General features: G+C 49.8%; 1 protein-coding gene across 1 annotated transcript in view; it reads left to right on the forward strand.

Annotated features, from left to right (window-relative positions):
* Window positions 1-20,343, forward strand: part of LOC135825939 (uncharacterized) — a 25,817-nt gene extending 5,474 nt beyond the window's left edge. Inside the window, exons 7-14 of the mRNA XM_065338580.1 lie at window positions 3,993-4,014; window positions 6,365-8,499; window positions 9,041-9,089; window positions 9,844-9,964; window positions 10,493-10,584; window positions 17,685-17,768; window positions 19,422-19,753; window positions 20,203-20,343. Of these exons, the coding sequence (XP_065194652.1) occupies window positions 3,993-4,014; window positions 6,365-8,499; window positions 9,041-9,089; window positions 9,844-9,964; window positions 10,493-10,584; window positions 17,685-17,768; window positions 19,422-19,750 (2,832 nt within the window). The 3' untranslated portion in view covers window positions 19,751-19,753; window positions 20,203-20,343. The remainder of the gene's footprint in view (window positions 1-3,992; window positions 4,015-6,364; window positions 8,500-9,040; window positions 9,090-9,843; window positions 9,965-10,492; window positions 10,585-17,684; window positions 17,769-19,421; window positions 19,754-20,202) is intronic.
* The last annotated feature ends 200 nt before the right edge of the window (window positions 20,344-20,543 follow it).

Consider the following 20,543-nt stretch of genomic DNA (forward strand, 5'->3'; position numbering starts at 1 on the left):
TGGCAAGGATGGATTTCCGCGGGGAGGCATAGAAAAGCTGAAAAAGCGCATCGCTAGCTTGAATTTGAATACTCGCACTGTACAGCGCCTAGTGAAGCGTTCTCACCAGCAAATCACCGACGAAGAAACTACAGATCATATCGACATCTCCAGAATGCGAGACCAATCCGGCAGACACACTCTGAAGCTCACAGAGGACTTGGCAAAGGAGCTGATCAAAATAAACACCAACTCCTGAGGGAAACTCTCGTGCAAACAACTTGCAGGAATCTCGCAGAAAAGAGCTACGCCTGCTCCAGAGTCAGTGGAACACTGGTGCAAGACGTTAGGTGCAGTACGCACATGTGCTACAGCAAGCAGAAGCTATCACTGCACTACAAGCACCAGCGGCTTGCTTGGGTGGTGATCAGCAAGTACGACAAGCGCAAGAGGCGATTTGAAAACTGGCAGTGATGTGGTGTTGCCTTTTTGCCTCAAACAAAGGCATTTATTGCGACGAACGGGGATAACACATACAGCCACCACACGGGTACTCTCACTCAGCTTCTGAGCGGCAAGATGACAGGCACGACAGGTGACTGCCTTTGAGCGTAATTCGAGACGAGGAGAAGTGGAACAAGCTATGAAACGAGCAGCATCTGTCTGGATTGAATGTTTTGAGCTCTTCCTCCAGCGACGATAGTGGCGAGGAGGATGTGTAACTTGCTAGGATTTTCGGCTGAGCTGCTTTCTGCCGTGTAAAGTATCATATACGTAGCGTTTTCTGATCGTGGCATGCTTCGAATATTTGTATTTTCGTTTTGAGACAAGAGTGAAGATAAGTGGCAATTTTAACTTGGCGGACAAAGTACTTCCTCCGTTAACAAAAACTTCGTGATGGATTTTGATTGATATGAAAACGCTTAAAATAGGTCAAGAACAGTTTGTATCGCCTGCAAATCACTGGACGAAGGTAGTTCAGCCTATGTACAGCATCTTTACAAGAGAAACTATTGGCAGAATGAGCAGATAGTTCAGTTTGCGTCGCTTTTGCTCGACTCATTTTTGACCCTGGTTCGCTGCCGTCATCTGCTGCGCGCGAGTCGTCATCTTGTTCGAGTCGTTGTTGAGCTCGTTTCAGCCTTGCCTCGGCTTCTTTGATCACACTTCGCTGAACTTGATGTCGCCGTCGTTGAGGTAAGTGTGCTTTCAAGCTGCGTGATCCGCCGCAGTGGTGATTACTCGTTTCCACCAGGGAGTCGTAAAAATATTTTACGACTCCCTGGTTTCATCTTTGCTCTCCAGAACTCCGCGAAACGAGGAGTAAAGGACTACTAAAGGCACAGCCAAACTGATTCCATTTTCTGTGATTGATACCCTGCCAGCACTGAACGGCAGCGGCTAGCAAGTCCAGTCGACTTTCTTTAGCCACGAGACTTGCGTCGGACTGCAGACTTCTGAAAGAATGCACGGTCATCAGCATTCGAATCTGGGCTTTGCGCAGGTTGAACAAGAACCTGAGTTCAGATTTTCATTGCGCCGTGCGATCGGAGCACCTCCTTGTTCACTCGCTCATTGTGCGGGCTTGCTGCTCCGTTCCATCGCTCGCAAACTCAGTGCTAGAGTAGTAGAGAGGCCAAGCAGTGTATTACCCCCCTCGGAGAAGTGATATTTCAATTACGCTCGCCATTACTGTCCTCACCTATGTTGCCACAGCTCAACCATCGATTCCGCTCGCTTGTTGTGAAAGGTCGCTTTCCTTGCATGGTACCTTTTTCATGGCAGGCGAGGGAAGGCCGAGAAAGTGATTGCGACTCATTTCACAGCAGTTTGTGTGCAAACCAGTCTCTCAAAAATCCATCTTAAAGTTTTTGTTAACGGAGGAAGTAGGCCATTCACACGACGTGCAAACTCAAATTTATCGTACCGTTTCCAAGGATATTTACTCGCATACGATAAACTTGGACACACGCTTGCAACTAATTTTTGAACTTGGCCGGGGCCCTTGTGCTCACGATTATACTTTGCACACGAGCAAAAGTGCCGATGTTGAAAGTGCGCGCTGCAAATGTAGTGTGTGGGATATTTTTTCAAACGGGAATTTAAAAATTTAAAACCCAGGCCCACGGGTACACACCCAGGTCTGCGGGCATACCTCTGCATAGGCACGCACACACACACACACACACACACACACACACACACACACACACACACACACACACACACACACACACACACACACACACACACACACACACACACACACACACGCACACACACACATTCATGTGCACAAACATAATTGCAGACACTCCCACGCCCGTCTGTGCGTACAACAACGTACTCACGCACTCACTCACAAGCAATCAACACATAGGTTTGGGGGTTGCCATGACTTCAATTTGATTAAAGATAATAGTACGTGATGATAGACCAGTTCCAAGAAAACAAACGATAATAGTTGAGTCACATCATCACGTCCGATCGTCAGTGATTCACACTGCCCACCGGGGGCAAACGCACGAACGGCCCACCGAGGGCTAGCCTGCAGCTGCCCACCGTGGACCGGTGGCACAAGCGGCTAGCAAGGCCAACAGCCAGCCCAGTGAGGGCTAAGTAATCCTGCCCGCCGTGGGCCGTTAGCATACTGCCTACCAAGGGTGCACAAATGGCCAACGTGGCCAGTAAACTGCCCGCTGCAGGCGCATGAATGGCCGCCGAGGCCAACAGCTTACCCATCGAGAGTTAAAGCATACGGCCCAAGCGAGGGCGCGCGAAGAAGCGTATAGCCCAAGCGAGGGCGCATGATTATAGCCAGACCGAGGGCGCATAATTGTAGCCCGACCGAGGGCGCATGATTATAGCCCGACCGAAGGCGCATGATTATAGCCTGACCGATGGCGCATGATTATAGCCCGATCGAGGGCGCATGATTATAGCCCGACCGAGGGCGCATGATTATGGCCCGACCGAGGGCGCATGATTATAGCTCGACCGAGGGCGCATGGTTATAGCCCTACCGAGGGCGCATGATTATAGCCCGACCGAGGGCGCGTGATTGTAGCCCGACAGAGGGCGCATGATTGTAGCCCGACCGAGGGAGCATGATTATAGCCCGACCGAGGGCGCTTGATTATAGCCCGACCGAGGGCGCATGATTATTGCCCGACCGAGGGCGCATGATTATAGCCCGACGGAGGGCGCATGATTATGGCCCTAACGAGGGCGCATGATCATAGCCCTAACGAGGGCGCGTGATTGTAGCCCGACAGAGGGCGCATGATTGTAGCCCGACCGAGGGAGCATGATTTTAGCCCGACCGACGGCGCATGATTATAGCCCGACCGAGGGCGAATGATTATAGCTCCACCGAGGGCGCATGATTATAGCCCTACCGAGGGCGCATGATTATAGCCCGACCGAGGGCGCATGATTGTAGCCCGACCGAGGGCGTATGATTATAGCTCCACCGAGGGCGCATTATTATAGCCCGACCGAGGGCGCATGATTGTAGCCCGACCGAGGGCGCAAGAATAAGCGTATAGCCCAATCGAGGGCGTGCGAATGGCCGCTGAGGCCAGCAACCTGCCTACCGAAGGCTAAAGGATACTGCCCAACCGAGGTTGCACAACGGCCGTCGAGGCCAATAGCCTGCCCAACGAGGGCTAAAGCAAACTTCCCGCCAAGGGATAAAGCATAGTACCCACCGAGGGCCAAAGCATGCTGCCCACCATGGGCCGATTATATACTGCCCACCGAGGGCTAAATCATACTGCCTATTGAGCAAACGAACAGCCACCGAGGCCGACAACCTGCCCGCCAAGGGAAAAGCATACTGCCCGCTAGGGCCTAAACTATACTGCCCAGCGAGGGCAAATGAACGACGAGAGAGAGAGAGAGAGAGAGAGAGAGAGAGAGAGAGAGAGAGAGAGAGAGAGAGAGAGAGAGAGAGAGCATGTCTAACACATATGTGTGATTTGTGTCTCTGTTTTTTCTGACTCTCTATGAAGGAGGCCAAACAGCCGCAGGCAGGTAAGTGACAAATCAGTTCTCAAACTTCTTTTTCGCCAAAAAGTTACGAATGGCCAGTGATGCACACGAATAGTCGAATAGTAATAAAGTTCGTTCGAAGAGCTGTACAATCATGTTCTATGTGTGGCATGCATGCTAGTTTTGTACGAGTACATGTGGACCCTGCGCTAGCGGCAATAGAGCTAGGGCCGCTGCTACAGATTACAGTACAGCGGTTACCGTATGTGTACTTGACGAATCCGGGATGTGTGAGCGCTCGCCAGACAGTTAGTAGTAGTAACAATAGAGTGCCGGCACTGTAGTACAGTTGCGAAGGGCACGTGTAATTGTACGAATACAGTACCCACACTGTACTGTTGCGAAGTGGGAGCCCATGGTGCCTTCTTCTTTACTATTTTAGTGCGGTCCAACTCATCCCTCTCTTTCACTTTGAAGAACGTTCTGGATATCCAGTTCGTTTTTCGTGATGGCTTCTGGCACAGCTGGTCGTAGCAGCTCCGTTTAGGAGCACTTCGAGAAAGTTGATGGAGGCGCAAAAGTTCAATGCAAACTCAAGTTCAATGGCTTGACTACGAGCTCAATGCGGGAACATCTTATCCGACGGCGTGTTACTGGCTCGACGGCTGTAGCTGCCACGGATGCGAAGGTATCCCAGGCAAAAAGCACAGACGCAATGCAGAAGTTTCCGGGCCGTCAAGAAATTTCAACGAACACTAGATTATCCGTTCGTTCGAAGATTTGGTATTCGATAGAGTATTCGTTCTTGAAAAATGGGTTAGTGTGCATCACTGATTGGAATAATATTTAGCATCCAATCCCTCACATATTCACACTCAGTCAGGGCAACAAGGACTGGCTTTGGAAACAATGTGTTACTTTGAGTAACTGGTCTCATAATGCAAAAGCTCGAAGAGCTGGCAAGCAATGCTAGGCTGCTAGCGGCAACTTGCCCATGATGAGCAGCAACTAACGAAGCAAATGTCCAGTTGGAAGCAATAGAGCTGTATGTCCCCAAGTAGTACCATTAGCAAGAAGATATGATGGCAGGGTTCTAGCCAGGTCAAAATAGTAGGGGGGGGGGGGGGGGGCATGGGAAACAGTTACCCCGTAACCCATTTTTGCATTTTCAGAAATTGTCTTGCCATACAAAATACCAATGTACGGGGCGAACCCCCGACTTCACAACAGACAAGTGTGCCTTTATGAACCCTCCAGTAGTGACTATCCACTACACTTTTCGTTGAATGGCATCAAAAGTTTGAGCTACGCGCCGTTTGTAGTTTGCACCTTCGCAAGAAATAATTATGTTCTTCTTCGTAGTTTGTAGCAATTCCCGGTTAGTTTCGAATCGTATCAGTCCACTTTACTTAGTTTCAAGTCAGTAGAAATTCGTGATGTCGGATCGTAAAGCTAGCTCCGTGTAGGAGAGTTTTGAGAGACAAAAACAAAATAATTCATCCTGCGCATGGAACGCGAGGATGTCGACTTCTTCCGCTCCGAAGTACATTAGCCTCTTCCTTCGATACACCGTTGACGATCCGTTTTAGGAGACTCAGTGCAACATGGAATCCAAACTCAAACGAATAAACTTTCATGTACTTGCAACAAAGAGTTGCATCCAGAACAGTCCAGTCTACCGAGGAGAACAAGAACAGCAACTCGCGTCGCACTCCACTTCGTATTTTGTTGTCGCGGAGTTCAAATCACGATTTTCTCGACGTTTTCCACAAAAGCTGTGGTCATGTCTTAGCACGCGCTGGCTCAAATAAACAAGAAAGTATAGTGTGCTGAAATGGGCTCGTCTGTAAGGGTAGAATAGTAGAATATTTTTTCGTACTGTTCATATTTGTTAGAATATTTGTTCGCGATTTTGCTATTCTTTGCAACATTGATAAATAGTGATTTTTGGGTGAACAGGGCACATTTTAGTGCTCTTTTATTGCTTGTTTTTTGGATGAATTGGGCGCAGCACCCGGGGCGAAAAGTGGTACAAGCGTGGTGGTGCTGGTGGTACCGTGTGTGACGCCCCTGGACTCTATAAAGCCCAGTGCCTCAACTGTAGCAACACCATAACAGGTGTCTCTTGTCTGCCAATATTCCTGTGATGGAGTGGTTATTCTGCGGGAAGCAATGACTTTCAGACCCACCTGTGACCGTAAACTTGCGAGTCAAGCGGGCTTTCTCATAATACGAGTGCATGCAGTGAAGATGCACTCTCACTTGTTTTGCATTCCTGTTGCCTGTACTGTATGATTTCTTGCTAGCAATACAAAAGAAACAACAAACTGTAAATGTCACCTGCAGTTACACAACATTTTTTGATGTGTGCTGTGCTTATCGCTGTGCCCAGGAGATACTGCTGTTCTGCCAAGTATCAGTGAACTCGAAGCAGCAGAGCAGGAGGCAGCCAGGTTGGGCGGTACGACCGTCATCCATTTCCTGCACGTGGCAATACTTGGTGCGGCGCGCGTTGGAAAGACCAGCTTGCTGAAGGCGTTGCTTGAGAAGATGCACGATGAGAATGAACTCAGCACGCCCGGCATGCGCACGTCCTACGCAACTACAAGCATCTCTGATGACTGTCGATTCATCGAATGCCCAGACATGCCAGATGCTCTGAGTCGACTCTACGTCATCACCATGATGTGCAAACCATCCACTTCGAATCATCCCCAAGACAAAGAGACAACACAAGATGACAGAGAGAGAGCCCCAGCAGGAGAGGATCCTGTGGCTGGGACCCATGCAGGACCTATGGAGGACAGCAGTAGCAGCAGCAGCAGCACCAGCGACGGGCCAGCAATGCGCGAGGAAATCCACAAGACGATCACAGGATTTCTCAACGCAGACCGGATAAAGTACATCTCTGACCGGGCCAACACGCCCGACTATACCGTCATCACATTCCGCGACCTTGGAGGGCAGCAAGTCTACCAATCCGTGCAGCCCCTCTTCATGGCCAAAAACACAACCTTTATTGCCACATACAATTCTTCTCTGAACCTTCTAGAGACCCTTCCCAAGCTCGATAAATTTCAGTTCAGCCAGGAAGAATGTATCGAGCGGGCCACTCTACCGGCCAATGCGACTCGCCTAGACCAGCTGCTAAGCTGGCTCGACATGCTGCTGCTGAATGCGAAAGCTGACAGCAGCACAGACCAGAGTGCTGCAGATGATGATGATGTGTTTGTAGTGGGGTGTCAGAGTGACATGTGGAAGAAAACCGATTTGCCTGATCCTTGTAAACTACTTCGAAAGAATATCGAAGGTTCGCCGTATAAGTACCTTGTCTGGAACGAAACATCGTACTTCAAAATCGACAGCACCAGATCCACTGGAAGTGCAGCACAAGCAGATGAGCTGCAGCGATTGAGAGAGGCCATCATCGACCGCTGCCGGAAGAGCCAGCGTAACATCCCTGTTCCATGGCTCCGATTCTGCATAACCATACACACGCTCAAGCAGGAGGTCACGTGGCCTTGGATTTCCTTCAAGGAGGCAAAGTTCATAGCGAAGCAAGTCAAGGCTGTTCCACATGACTGCAGTGACCGGCAAATACAGCTGCTGCTGAAGTACTGCCACGAAGCAGGCCACCTGGCGTACTTCCCAACTTTCAAGCTGAAAGACACGGTCATCCTGGAGCCCCAGTTCATCCTGGACTGTGTCAATGCCTTTGTCTACATGAAGCTTGACCGAGACATCACAAGGCACGAAGTGCGGCGCTATAAGTCTGGGTTCATGACGGAGTCCCTGGCACGCAAAGCTCTCAACAAGATGTTCGAGGGTCAGTCTTACTGCGACCATGCTAAGGCGTGGCAAGCATTCAGAGCAAGCAGTGATGGGTTCAAGCTCATTTTTGAAATCCTAGAATGGCTCTCAGTCCTGGCAATTGTGCAGGATGAGCACGAGTTTATTGTACCTGCAATCGTCCGGGACATGGGCACGGACCCCCAGCTGCCTCGTTGCTGTGCCTACGTGTCCTTTAAGCACGCAGACAGCGATGAGTTGATGCACTTTCCCGTGTTCCTGTACTGGCAATGCGTGGTGGAGGTGCTGCTGAAGTCACACAATCGCTCGGCTGCCACGCTGTCACGGTGCAGCGTTCGCCTTCGCTGGAACAGCGTTTGGCCGTGGCTGCACCTGCACTATACACGCTACGGCTTACAAGTGTACGTCGAGTGCAAGGGCCGAGACGGCGGCAGCGGAAAGTCTACGCTGGATGAAGTCCGGGCAATCGTGCGCACAGTGCTACGGAAGTGGGGCCTGCAGGTCGAAGTGATCAGCACATTGCCATGCCCCTGCGGAGAAACATCGGACGAGGAGTGTTTACAGCATGGCTTATCTACGTGCTGCGCACCAAGCTGTGCGCACGCCTTGGACACTTCCACCCTAGTGGCTGAAGACTACCCACTGTGTACAGGTTCAAAGAAGCGGGATATACAGATGATCCGTGAGCAGGCCATGTTCTGGCTGGGCCTTGACCAGGTGAGAGCCTTGACCTGATTGAATTCCCGCAGCTATGCAAAAGACATTACGTTAGTAGCGCCTGCCGCTAGCTTTAGTTCATAATATTATGTTTTTGTGGAGGGGGGGGGGGGGGGCACGAACCAAGAGACAATTTCCACCAGGTCTTGTTGTAATTCTGTATTATCTCTGTTTAGGAGGAGAGTTCTTCACACACAAAGTTGCACCATGTCTCTATTTTCTTAAAACTTGCCACGTATTCCCGTCATGTGGATGAGGAGATAACCATTTTGAGCCTACTCTGACTTCGGCAATTATGGCTTGTGCGTGTGCGTGTTTGCATGCATGTGTGCTTTTGCTCGTGTGTATTTACATGTATTTGTGTGTGCATGTGTATGTGTGTGTGTGTGCGTGCGCGTGCGTGAGGGTGTGTGCGTGCGGGTGTGGGTGGGCATGTGCGGGTGTGTGGGTGTGTGTGTGTGCGTGAGTGTGGGTGTGTGTGTGTACGTGTGTGGGCGTGGGCATGTGCTTGCGTGTACTTGGTCTCTTGCAATACCTGCAGGATGCATGTGGAAGGCTGTTTGACCCGAGATCGACCTCTCTTCCTTCAGGTTAGTTGGATGCACAATTCAAACAGATCTGCTACTTCCAAATGATGTTTTGCATGATGTCCGCATTCGTGTGAGTCGCAAGGAAACCGGTACGCTGTTCTATTTTCGTTTTGAGGTAGCTATTCCCGTTCGGGTATTGAACACTGCATGAGCACAGGACCATATCTGGTGTGGATAGAATGTAAAATTTGAGCCTCTTCTCACCGCAAGCTGGTGTTTGATCCCAGCCAACACTGCAGTTCTGACTCTGTTTTGGGCCCTAGACAACTGACATTACATTGTCATAGAATTGCTATGGGGTCGCTGTCATATTTTGTCGCCCTGAAGCGAACATCGTCCGTGGCAGAGGAGGAGGAGGAGGGTGGGAGGTCGAAAATCATAACTTGCTCTACAATGCACTACGTGTAGATGCACTTGATTTGTGGTGTCCAGCATTGCAAACTGTGTTCATTTTGGAGGAGTGAGGGGTCCGTCCGAGTACGAAGTGAACCATGTTTGTTTCAGTGGCGACAATAAACTTCTGCAATAAACCGTGTGTGCGTGCCCACCTGTGTGTGTGTACATGTATACGTTGCATCTGCATGTGTGTGTGTGTGTGTGTGTGTGCGCGCGCGCGCGTGTGTGTGTGTGTGTGTGCGGGTGCGTGCGCGCGCGTGCGTGCGTGTGTGTGCGTGCGTGTGTGTGCGTGTGTGTGCGCGCGTGCGTGTGAATGTCTCTTGGCCACTCCAATGGCACGCCGTCTGTTTCCTTGCAGCAGAAGCCTGTGCCAGTGTGGACAGTAGAAGCGGTGGTGACGGTGCTCCAGGAAGTGGTCATCACAGCGCTGGTGAAAGCGGTGTTCACGACGCTGAATTCATGTCGCTTGGTGCCATTGGGTTAGTGAAGGCTTTCCTCGCAGGTTTATAAGAGGTCAAATACGTTGCCTTGGAGCTAACTAATCAGCCGCTTTCATTAACGAAGTGTTCAGGGTAATGGAAACACTGACAACACGCTGCCTGCACATTTAGTGTGTAGGGGGGGGGGGGGGGTGCTCTACTGTCCACTGGGGGGGGGGTGCTCTACTGTCCACGGGGGGGGGGGGGGGGTGCTCTACTGTCCACGGGGGGGGGGGGGGGTGCTCTACTGTCCACGGGGGGGGGGGGTGCTCTACTGTCCACGGGGGGGGGGGGGGGGGGGGGGTGCTCCACTGGGGGGGGGGGGGGGGGGGTGCTCTACTGTCCACGGGGGGGGGGGGGGGAGAGGAGGGCAGGTACTCTATAGTGTCCACTGGAGGGAGAGGCTCTACTACTGTCCACTGAGGGAGGCTCTTCTGTTACGGCCTTACCTAGAACGTGAACCTGTTTCTAGTTTTTGTTTCGTTCTGTTTTGTGCTGTTTTGTTATCGGTACCACTCTGCACTGCAGTGAAAAGACATTCGATCAGATTGCCGACCGGCATGCGTTTGTGAGCTCGATTGAACCGTTCATCGGTGGAGAGGAGAAAGGCGACAAGAGAGGTTGGTTGCTTTTGGACACTGTGATTCATGTGTATTTCAATGATGCCGGTTGGTGAATATATTTTCCCCAGCAAGGACACGGCAGAGTTTTAGCCGTGTGTATGTAGCAAATTATGAGTAAACATGAAGTTGATTGTTCCAACTAGGAACACACGCTTCTTGCCGAACTTGACACTTGACTGACTCACGACTGCCATCCGGAGCACACGAGGAGCACGTCGCACCTTCCACTCGGCTCCGGATGGCAGTCGTGAGTCAGTCAAGTGTCAAGTTCGGTAAGAAGCGTGTGTTCCTAGTTGGAACAATCAACTTCATGACTATTACCGCCGAAGTCGCAACTTCTAAGTTCGTTATGAGTAGACGTACTTCCTCCGCGTCATCGAAATTGTCGCAGTTTGACTAGTGACTTGTCACTTGTTACTGACAACTCCATAAGCTAAGCCATTCAAAACTTATTACAGTATAATAGTCTGAAGACTAGAGTAACGTTCCAGGACAGTTGGACTGAGAGTTTTCATGCAGAGATGAAGTCCTCGTCGTCGCTGATGTCAATGGACGCAATAATATCGTTCCGAAATATTTCAAGGAAGGTTGAAAGTTGGTCGCGCCTCATCTCAAACGTTTTGACTTTCTCCACAGGACAAGAGCTGCTATGCTTGTCGTCTGCTAGCTCTGGATGATTTCTACTTCACCACCAACGAAGCCTAGTAAGAATACACGATCGTTGCGAGGTCGGTTGATTACCGTCGGCGGAATCACCTCGATCTTGAAATGAACTTTTTTAGCCGTGGCATGCCCATTTATTTTGCCTGTGTGGTCACAGCTCATGTAGGTAAGTGTACTATCACGTCCAGCGCGCCCTCTTTTTCAGCATCACTGCCCGGCCCTGATTCACTGGTATACCATGGTACGGCACCTGCGCGTGCATCACTACAGCACTACGTGTAGAGTCTACACGGCTCTTGCAGGTACAATCATGTACTGAGTGTCTCGGCCAGAGCGACAAATTTTATCGCTGTTGCAGGCATTTAGTTTGCTGACCCCTCGATGTTTCTCCAAGCGCTGCCACTTGTTCCACGAAGTCATTCTCACCCCAGCTAAGGTAAAACAGTGATGAGGCTTGAGTGAATGGCCATAAGCACGAGAAATGTGCAGGCTGCAACGCCTGACTGATCTCAGCGAGTCGAAATTACCATCGCAGCGACATCAGCGAAGAAATTGCGTCTAGTTCAAAATTCCAGCTTCCAATAACAGAAAACAGAACTTTGCCGTCACCCTATACTGATGACCATCGCCTATGTCTGATTCCTTGCCTCTGGTACGAGTGCTGGTGAGTAAATACCCCGTTTTATATCAAAAGTCAAACTGCGACAATTTCGATGACGCGGAGGAAGTAGTTTGAAGTAGTTCTGGAGTCAACCTTATTCTCTGGGAGTGTAGGAGCCGTTCGATTGCGGGCGAATTTCGGAGAAAATGAGCATGAGGCTGGTGGCCTAAATTTCCTTTGTATTTGAACATTCTCGGTGACGTCCGAATATACTAATTGTGTGGTTCAACCGGCGAAAATATCTTCAGAGCCAGTGAGTGCCCCTGAGCTGGTTGAATTGTTTTGCAATACCGGGGCATGATTTATCCGGTATCGCATCGCAGTTTGCGACGCAATTGCACCTACGTGCGATGCAATGTCAAAGTTGTTGAGCAAAAAACTGCGATGCATGCCGCACTTTGGTACCTGTACCCGACATGTACTGTGCACCCATCACGGTACGGTAGCACACAAAAACCGCACCTGGGACCCCGACTTGCAACAGTACATGTACTCAGTCAGTACTAGTGCAAATCTAGTCAGTACTAGTGCAAGTCTAGTCAGTACTAGTGCAAGTCTAGTCAGTACTAGTGCAAGTCTAGTCAGTACTAGTGCAAGTCTAGTCAGTACTAGTGCAAGTCTAGTCAGTACTAGTGCAAGTCTAGTCAGTACTAGTGCAAGTCTAGTCGTGTGCTAGTGTAGATCTATACCGTACTTTACTTACAAGTACCGGGCTGTGCGGATGGTGGAGTCCGCGGATGCACCAGGTGTACTTATAGTTCTTACTTACACTAGTTACAGTTGCAGGCTGCACGGATCATGAAGTCCTCTTCACTTTCTCATTTTTATAAGTAACAGTAGGAAAATGTCTGTGCGACCAAGCACCGTCGAGAAATGGAGGTGCGAGTTAGACCCGAAGAAAGAGTGGATCGTGGTCGAAAGTGGCCCGTCCAGTGTCACCGGCATCCACTGCAGAGTTTGCCGTGAGAACGAATCGTCTCTTCGTGCTCTCCGGAATTTTAGTCGAGCATTTGTGGATGGGATTTCGGGCAGTGCCTTGAAGAAAGACAACATAGCGAAGCACTCGAAATCAGACATGCATGTGAAGGCGATGAATTTGGTGAAGAACAAGTCCATGTCGCTCGCTGCCATCTACAAGTCAACTCCGCTTGGTAAAACAGTTGCCAGTGCGAACGCTGAGGACCGCTGTCGCGTGTCGAAGTTATTCGAGATCGCGTATTTTATTGCTGCGGAGGAGATTCCCTTTGCGAAGTTCCCTGCTCTAATCCAGCTGGAGAAGAGACATGGCGTATCTCTTGGCTCGACGTACTGCACGGCCAACAAGTGCAGTGAGTTCACTTCGACGATCGGCGAAGCTATGCGCGACGACGTTGTTGAGGCAATGAAGAAATCACCATTTCTCACCGCGCTCATCGATGGCTCAACGGATAGCGGCGTTGTGGAGAAGGAGTTGATTTTCATCTCCTTCATTTGTGATGGACAAGTCCAAACTCGATTCCTTGCCTTGAAGGACGTCAGCAGTGGGACAGCAACTGGAGCGATCGAGTGTTTGCGTAGTACTTTCCTCTCACTTGGAGTGGATGATTGGCAAGAGAAACTTGTGTGCCTTTGCATAGATGGTGTTGCAGTCAACATGGGTGTTCGTCGTGGTGTTGCAGTCAACATGGGTGTTCGTCGTGGTGTTGCAGTCAACATGGGTGTTCGTCGTGGTGTTGCAGTCAACATGGGTGTTCGTCGTGGTGTTGCAGTCAACATGGGTGTTCGTCGTGGTGTTGCAGTCAACATGGGTGTTCGTCGTGGTGTTGCAGTCAACATGGGTGTTCGTCGTGGTGTTGCAGTCAACATGGGTGTTCGTCGTGGTGTTGCAGTCAACATGGGTGTTCGTCGTGGTGTTGCAGTCAACATGGGTGTTCGTCGTGGTGTTGCAGTCAACATGGGTGTTCGTCGTGGTGTTGCAGTCAACATGGGTGTTCGTCGTGGTGTTGCAGTCAACATGGGTGTTCGTCGTGGTGTTGCAGTCAACATGGGTGTTCGTCGTGGTGTTGCAGTCAACATGGGTGTTCGTCGTGGTGTTGCAGTCAACATGGGTGTTCGTCGTGGTGTTGCAGTCAACATGGGTGTTCGTCGTGGTGTTGCAGTCAACATGGGTGTTCGTCGTGGTGTTGCAGTCAACATGGGTGTTCGTCGTGGTGTTGCAGTCAACATGGGTGTTCGTCGTGGTGTTGCAGTCAACATGGGTGTTCGTCGTGGTGTTGCAGTCAACATGGGTGTTCGTCGTGGTGTTGCAGTCAACATGGGTGTTCGTCGTGGTGTTGCAGTCAACATGGGTGTTCGTCGTGGTGTTGCGGTCAACATGGGTGTTCGTCGTGGTGTTGCAGTCAACATGGGTGTTCGCCGTGGTGTTGCAGTCAACATGGGTGTTCGTCGTGGTGTTGCAGTCAACATGGGTGTTCGTCGTGGTGCTGCAGTCAACATGGGTGTTCGTCGTGGTGTTGCAGTCAACATGGGTGTTCGTCGTGGTGTTGCAGTCAACATGGGTGTTCGTCGTGGTGTTGCAGTCAACATGGGTGTTCGTCGTGGTGTTGCGGTCAACATGGGTGTTCGTCGTGGTGTTGCAGTCAACATGGGTGTTCGTCGTGGTGTTGCAGTCAACATGGGTGTTCGTCGTGGTGCTGCAGTCAACATGGGTGTTCGTCGTGGTGTTGCAGTCAACATGGGTGTTCGTCGTGGTGTTGCAGTCAACATGGGTGTTCGTCGTGGTGTTGCAGTCAACATGGGTGTTCGTCGTGGTATTGCAGTCAACATGGGTGTTCGTCGTGGTGTTGCAGTCAACATGGGTGTTCGTCGTGGTGTTGCAGTCAACATGGGTGTTCGTCGTGGTGTTGCAGTCAACATGGGTGTTCGTCGTGGTGTTGCAGTCAACATGGGTGTTCGTCGTGGTGTTGCAGTCAACATGGGTGTTCGTCGTGGTGTTGCAGTCAACATGGGTGTTCGTCGTGGTGTTGCAGTCAACATGGGTGTTCGTCGTGGTGGTGCAGTCAACATGGGTGTTCGTCGTGGTGCTGCAGTCAACATGGGTGTTCGTCGTGGTGTTGCAGTCAACATGGGTGTTCGTCGTGGTGTTGCAGTCAACATGGGTGTTCGTCGTGGTGTTGCAGTCAACATGGGTGTTCGTCGTGGTGTTGCAGTCAACATGGGTGTTCGTCGTGGTGTTGCAGTCAACATGGGTGTTCGTCGTGGTGTTGCAGTCAACATGGGTGTTCGTCGTGGTGTTGCAGTCAACATGGGTGTTCGTCGTGGTGTTGCAGTCAACATGGGTGTTCGTCGTGGTGTTGCAGTCAACATGGGTGTTCGTCGTGGTGCTGCAGTCAACATGGGTGTTCGTCGTGGTGTTGCAGTCAACATGGGTGTTCGTCGTGGTGTTGCAGTCAACATGGGTGTTCGTCGTGGTGTTGCAGTCAACATGGGTGTTCGTCGTGGTGTTGCAGTCAACATGGGTGTTCGTCGTGGTGTTGCAGTCAACATGGGTGTTCATCGTGGTGTTGCAGTCAACATGGGTGTTCGTCGTGGTGTTGCAGTCAACATGGGTGTTCGTCGTGGTGTTGCAGTCAACATGGGTGTTCGTCGTGGTGTTGCAGTCAACATGGGTGTTCGTCGTGGTGCTGCAGTCAACATGGGTGTTCGTCGTGGTGTTGCAGTCAACATGGGTGTTCGTCGTGGTGTTGCAGTCAACATGGGTGTTCGTCGTGGTGTTGCAGTCAACATGGGTGTTCGTCGTGGTGTTGCAGTCAACATGGGTGTTCGTCGTGGTGTTGCAGCTCTGCTGAGGTCTGAGCACGCCATGCCCTGGCTTGTTGCAGTTCACTGCTTCAACTACCGCTTGGAGCTGGCAGCCAAGGATGCTTTTGGAAAAACGTATTTGGAAGATATATCAACTATGCTGATCGACATCTACTATGTGTACACAAAGAGGCCCAAGCGCCTCCCTGATCTACACAGTGTTGCTGAGGGGATGGAGGAGCACATCATCAAGCCTCAGAAAGCTCATGGTACCCGTTGATTGCAGCATAAGAGGAAGGCTGTCAAAGCCTTGATCAGCTGCTACCCAGTCATTGTGCAACATTTCCCCAACTTGGCTGAGGATAACACTGCCGACATTGCAAGATTCAGAGGCTACTTGAAGCAGTTGACTAGCTTCAAGTTCGTGTGCAACCTTGTGGCATTCAACGTGATGCTAACACCGCTTGCTGCGCTGTCTATTAATTTGCAGTGTAGCTCTGTCGACCTGCAATTTGCTCTATCCAGCTTGTCCGCTTGTAGGGCCATGATCTAGCGCATGCGCACTGAAAACGCTGTGGAAGAGCAGACACAGTTGCACACCTTCCTTGCTGACGTGGAGGAGTTCTTGGATGCTGACAATGATGGTGGTGATGACAGCGGCGTGTACTTCAAGGGTGTGAAACTTCACAAGGTGACACAGGCCAGCCTTGGTGCGTTCCATCAAGCTCGCATTGAGTATGCAGATGCCATCCAGCGTTGCCTGGATGATCGGTTCCGTGACGTTGAGCAGCAGCCAGTCTTCAAGGGTGTTGGCATCCTCAACACATCATCATGGGCAAGAGAAGATTCGGCGCTCGAAGAGTTCGGTCTGGATACTCTTCTGTCTCTGTTTGACCATTTTCAAGGTGTTCTCGCAGCTGCAGATCGTGAAGCTGTTGTATCAGAGTGGGATGCCTTCAAGTCATACCGGCACTCATCCTCGCATCACCTGTCCAGCAGTAATGTTTGGCTTGTCCTTGCGAAGCACCAGAATCAGTACCCGAATCTATGGCTTCTGATCCAGATCCTTCTCCTCTTCCCTGTCAGCAATGCTATCGTCGAACGAGGTTTTAGTGCGATGCGCCGCATTAAAACTGACTGGCGGTGCAGTTTGAAGCAAGAAACCCTTGACCACCTGATGCGGATTGCCATTGAGGGTCCAGACCCAAGCGCTTCCGACGTCTCTGCAGCTGTTGACAAGTTCTTCAGCACTCCTCGCCGCCCCTGATGTTCAGCCCTACAAGAGAAAGCACGACGAAATCACCATTGATTAAGAAGTATTGTGCACTAACAAACGTTGCTGTTAAACGTTTTCTTATGATGTACTTCTCATAATCATAATAAATTTAAATTGTATTTAACTAAACTAGCGTTGCTCTTACCTTTGAGTTTCTGATTACTCCATTGTTATCCAAGCGCGAATACACTGCTCTCTCTCTCTCTCTCTCTCTCTCTCTCTCTCTCTCTCTCTCTCTCTCTCTCTCTCTCTCTCTCTCTCTCTCTCTCTCTCTCTCTCTCTCTCTCTCTCTCTCTCTCTCTCTCTCTCTTCTCTCTCTCTCTCTCTCTCTCTCTCTCTTGATCATCAGCTTAATATCACCAGTCCATTGTACTATGGAGGACCATCAGGTTGGTCGATTGAAATTACCGTGCAAAAATCCGTTTTACAGTGTGCAGTAATGTAACCGGGTGCGTATGGAAAAACTGCTACGCAAAATGAAAAACTGCTATACAAACGTGAAAGTGCGTTGCACTTTCTGCTATGCATCTTGGTTCGAGTAAATCATGCCCTGAATACCCTCTTGTCACTGTATGCACGTGTATGTGTAGACTTTGATGAGGAGGTGATATCCTTGTACTCTGTTAGCATTGATTGGTCTACAGTCAGGTGGCTGCAGTCTGAATTCGTGACAAGCTGCTGCTTTCTTTGTGTCTCTCTATTGCCTACACATTGTAGGCTCAGCTGATGACGAGCATGCTCCCTGCATGAAGAAGCCCAGGCTTGCGCATGCGGCTAAACCGACATCGTTGACACCTCCAGGTACAGAACTGTTGTATCCTGGTGTTGCCTTGGCAACCCATCAAGTGCAGCATCAGCTGAAATGGGCATACGTAACCAAGTCGACTCCACTGCTTGATGCAGGTTGTTGTCAACTTGTTGTGTGAACTGGTGTTTTATCTCTGCCGATCATGACTGGGGAACGGCTAAGAACACCTGCGCAATCTTTTAATAATGTTTACGTTAAAGGAAGCTGTAAGGAAGTTGGTTGCTCTCACACTGCAACTCGCCCTATTCCCGTCGACCTGACTTGACCCTTGACTGACTCACCACTGACTATTTCAGTGTGGGAGCAACTAACTTTCTTATACGATTATCGCCGAGGTCGCTACCACTCTTTCGTGTTAAATGAAGCTGGTTGTTCTTGAATGCAGTACATGCATCCACGCCATCCACACCGGTCCAGATGAACACTAGGAAATTTTAGAACCAAACGTTTTCGTTCCCTTGTCTTCATGGACTCTTAAAGGGATTAAAGGAAAAATAATAGTGATGTAACGAATGGGGTTTTCTTCGAACGAATAATCTCTCGAATATTGCTTTGACGAACGAACGAATATTCTATTATTCTTGTGATGGGCGTCGATCACTTCACTCCATCAGACTCAACATTCATGTTGCATACAGATCACATTCCCACTGCTTACGAGCAGACTTTACTCAAGAACAAGCTTCACAGTTCTCAGAAAATATTTTCTTTACTGTCATCCTCAATACTGTTCAGGAGATCAAGGTTGGAGCTAAATAACACAACCAAAAAGTGCCAATTTTTCGATTTTTCGAATATCGAATCATGCTGCCTGCACTCGAATATTCTTTCTGGTGTTGGTATTCTAGAATATTCGAATAATTCGAATATTCCTTACATCACTAAAAAAATAACTATCTTCCTCTCCCCAAGCACCAGCAGCACTGTTAGCTGCAGCAGCATCAGCAGCAGTAGCACCTTCACCAGTATCACCACAAGCAGTGGCAACTTCAGCTGCAGCAGCATCACCAGTAGCACCTCCAGCAGCATCAGCAGTAGTAGCACCTTCAGCAGCATCACCAGTAGCACCTTCACCAGCATCAGCAGCAGAAGCACTAGCAGTGGCAATTTCAGCTGCAGCAGTATCAACAGCAGCAGCTGAAACAGCAGCACCAGGATCCCCTACAGTGGAAATAGCAGTAAACACAATAGGGTTCTTCACATTCAACACCAAACAGGGGCTACGGGATTCTACGAGATTCTACGGAATTCCGTTCATCTGTACACCATGCATTATGCTTATACAGTATGTGTATGTGTATGCTGACAAGTCCACAAAGGATGAAACAGTTCTGTCTGTAGATTGGGTATATGTATGTTAAATACAGTGTTTGGTGTGTATAAAAGTATACATGGCATAGTGAAATGGAGCCACATGCATGTAGCACAACAGTGATTTAGATGCCAAGAATCCTTGCCAGGTTAGCCATTGCCATGGTATAAGCATACTTAGATCAACCACTGATGATGTACAGGTCCAGACTGGAGTGATGCACATCGACACTCTAGAACCTGGCTGTGTTAACCTAACGTATGCGGCTGGCCATAAATCATTTTTTGTATGTTTGTTCATGTGTGTGTTTTTATCCCATGTATATTTTGATTAGACGAGGATGAGAAGTCGTACGGCGACCCATTCCAACAGCGTGCCTTTCTAACCGATATTTCGCCTTGGTTGGGCAAATTACCAGCGGGAACATTTCGTAAGATGGCGCAAGCGGCCGGGTTCTTCGCCGATCTGGAGCAGATAGAAGACTTGAAGAGGATTGAGAAACTAGATGGAACGCGCACTCACAACGAAAAGTTGGTCAACATTGTAAGCAGCGAGGAACAGGCTGGCTACAGCAAGCTGGTGAAGCTGATCAATCGCTGGGGTATCTATCCCGACAAGGTCGACAAGATGAACCAGCTTCTGCCACGGCAGGCTCGTGTGTAAACGGTAGGTTGCATTCATTTCTTGCACTACCTGAATTCGGAATAAGTCATTGCAATGTACGTCTGTTGTTTGGCTGCGATGCTGTGTTTCTCATCAGATATTGTCCCAGCTGTGATAGAAAGTATACTGTTGAGGTATCCGTTATGCATGAATCAAATTGGAGAAAAGTCAAAGTTCCTGACGACTGGAAAATTGGAGCGCATGTACTACTATATAGCATATTTTCCGGAGTGCTAGTCGCATCTTAAAACGCCAGAAATGTTTTTAATTTGTGTGCATGAGTGTGGATTCAGGGTGTATGTGTGTGTGTGTGTGTGTGTGTGTTTGTGTGTGCATGTGTTTGTGTGGTGTGTGTATGTGTGTATGTGTGCATGTGCATGCGTCCAATCCATTCTAGCTCTGGTGTATACTATTATGTGATCGTCTTCGTATCTCTGTTTGCTCCATCACAGATTGAGGTGTCAAGCACTTCACGCAGCACGCACTGGTACTGTTCTCTCTCTCTCTCTCTCTTCTCTCTCTCTCTCTCTCTCTCTCTCTCTCCTCTCTCTTTCTCTCTCTCTCTCTCTCTCTCTCTCTCTTCTCTCTCTCTCTCTCTCTCTCTCTCTTTCTCTCCCTCCCTCCCTCCCTCCCTCTCTCTCTCTCTCTCTCTCTCTCTCTCTCTCTCTCTCTCTCTCTCTCTCTCTCTCTCTCTCTCTCTCCCTCTCTCTCTCTCTCCCTGTCTCTCTCTCTCTCTCTCTCTCTCTCTCTCTCTCTCTCTCTCTCTCTCTCTCTCTCTCTCTCTCTCTCTCTC

The sequence above is a fragment of the Sycon ciliatum genome, chromosome 10 (genome assembly GCF_964019385.1).
Source record: "Sycon ciliatum chromosome 10, ocSycCili1.1, whole genome shotgun sequence".
Taxonomy (NCBI): Eukaryota; Metazoa; Porifera; class Calcarea; order Leucosolenida; family Sycettidae; genus Sycon; species Sycon ciliatum.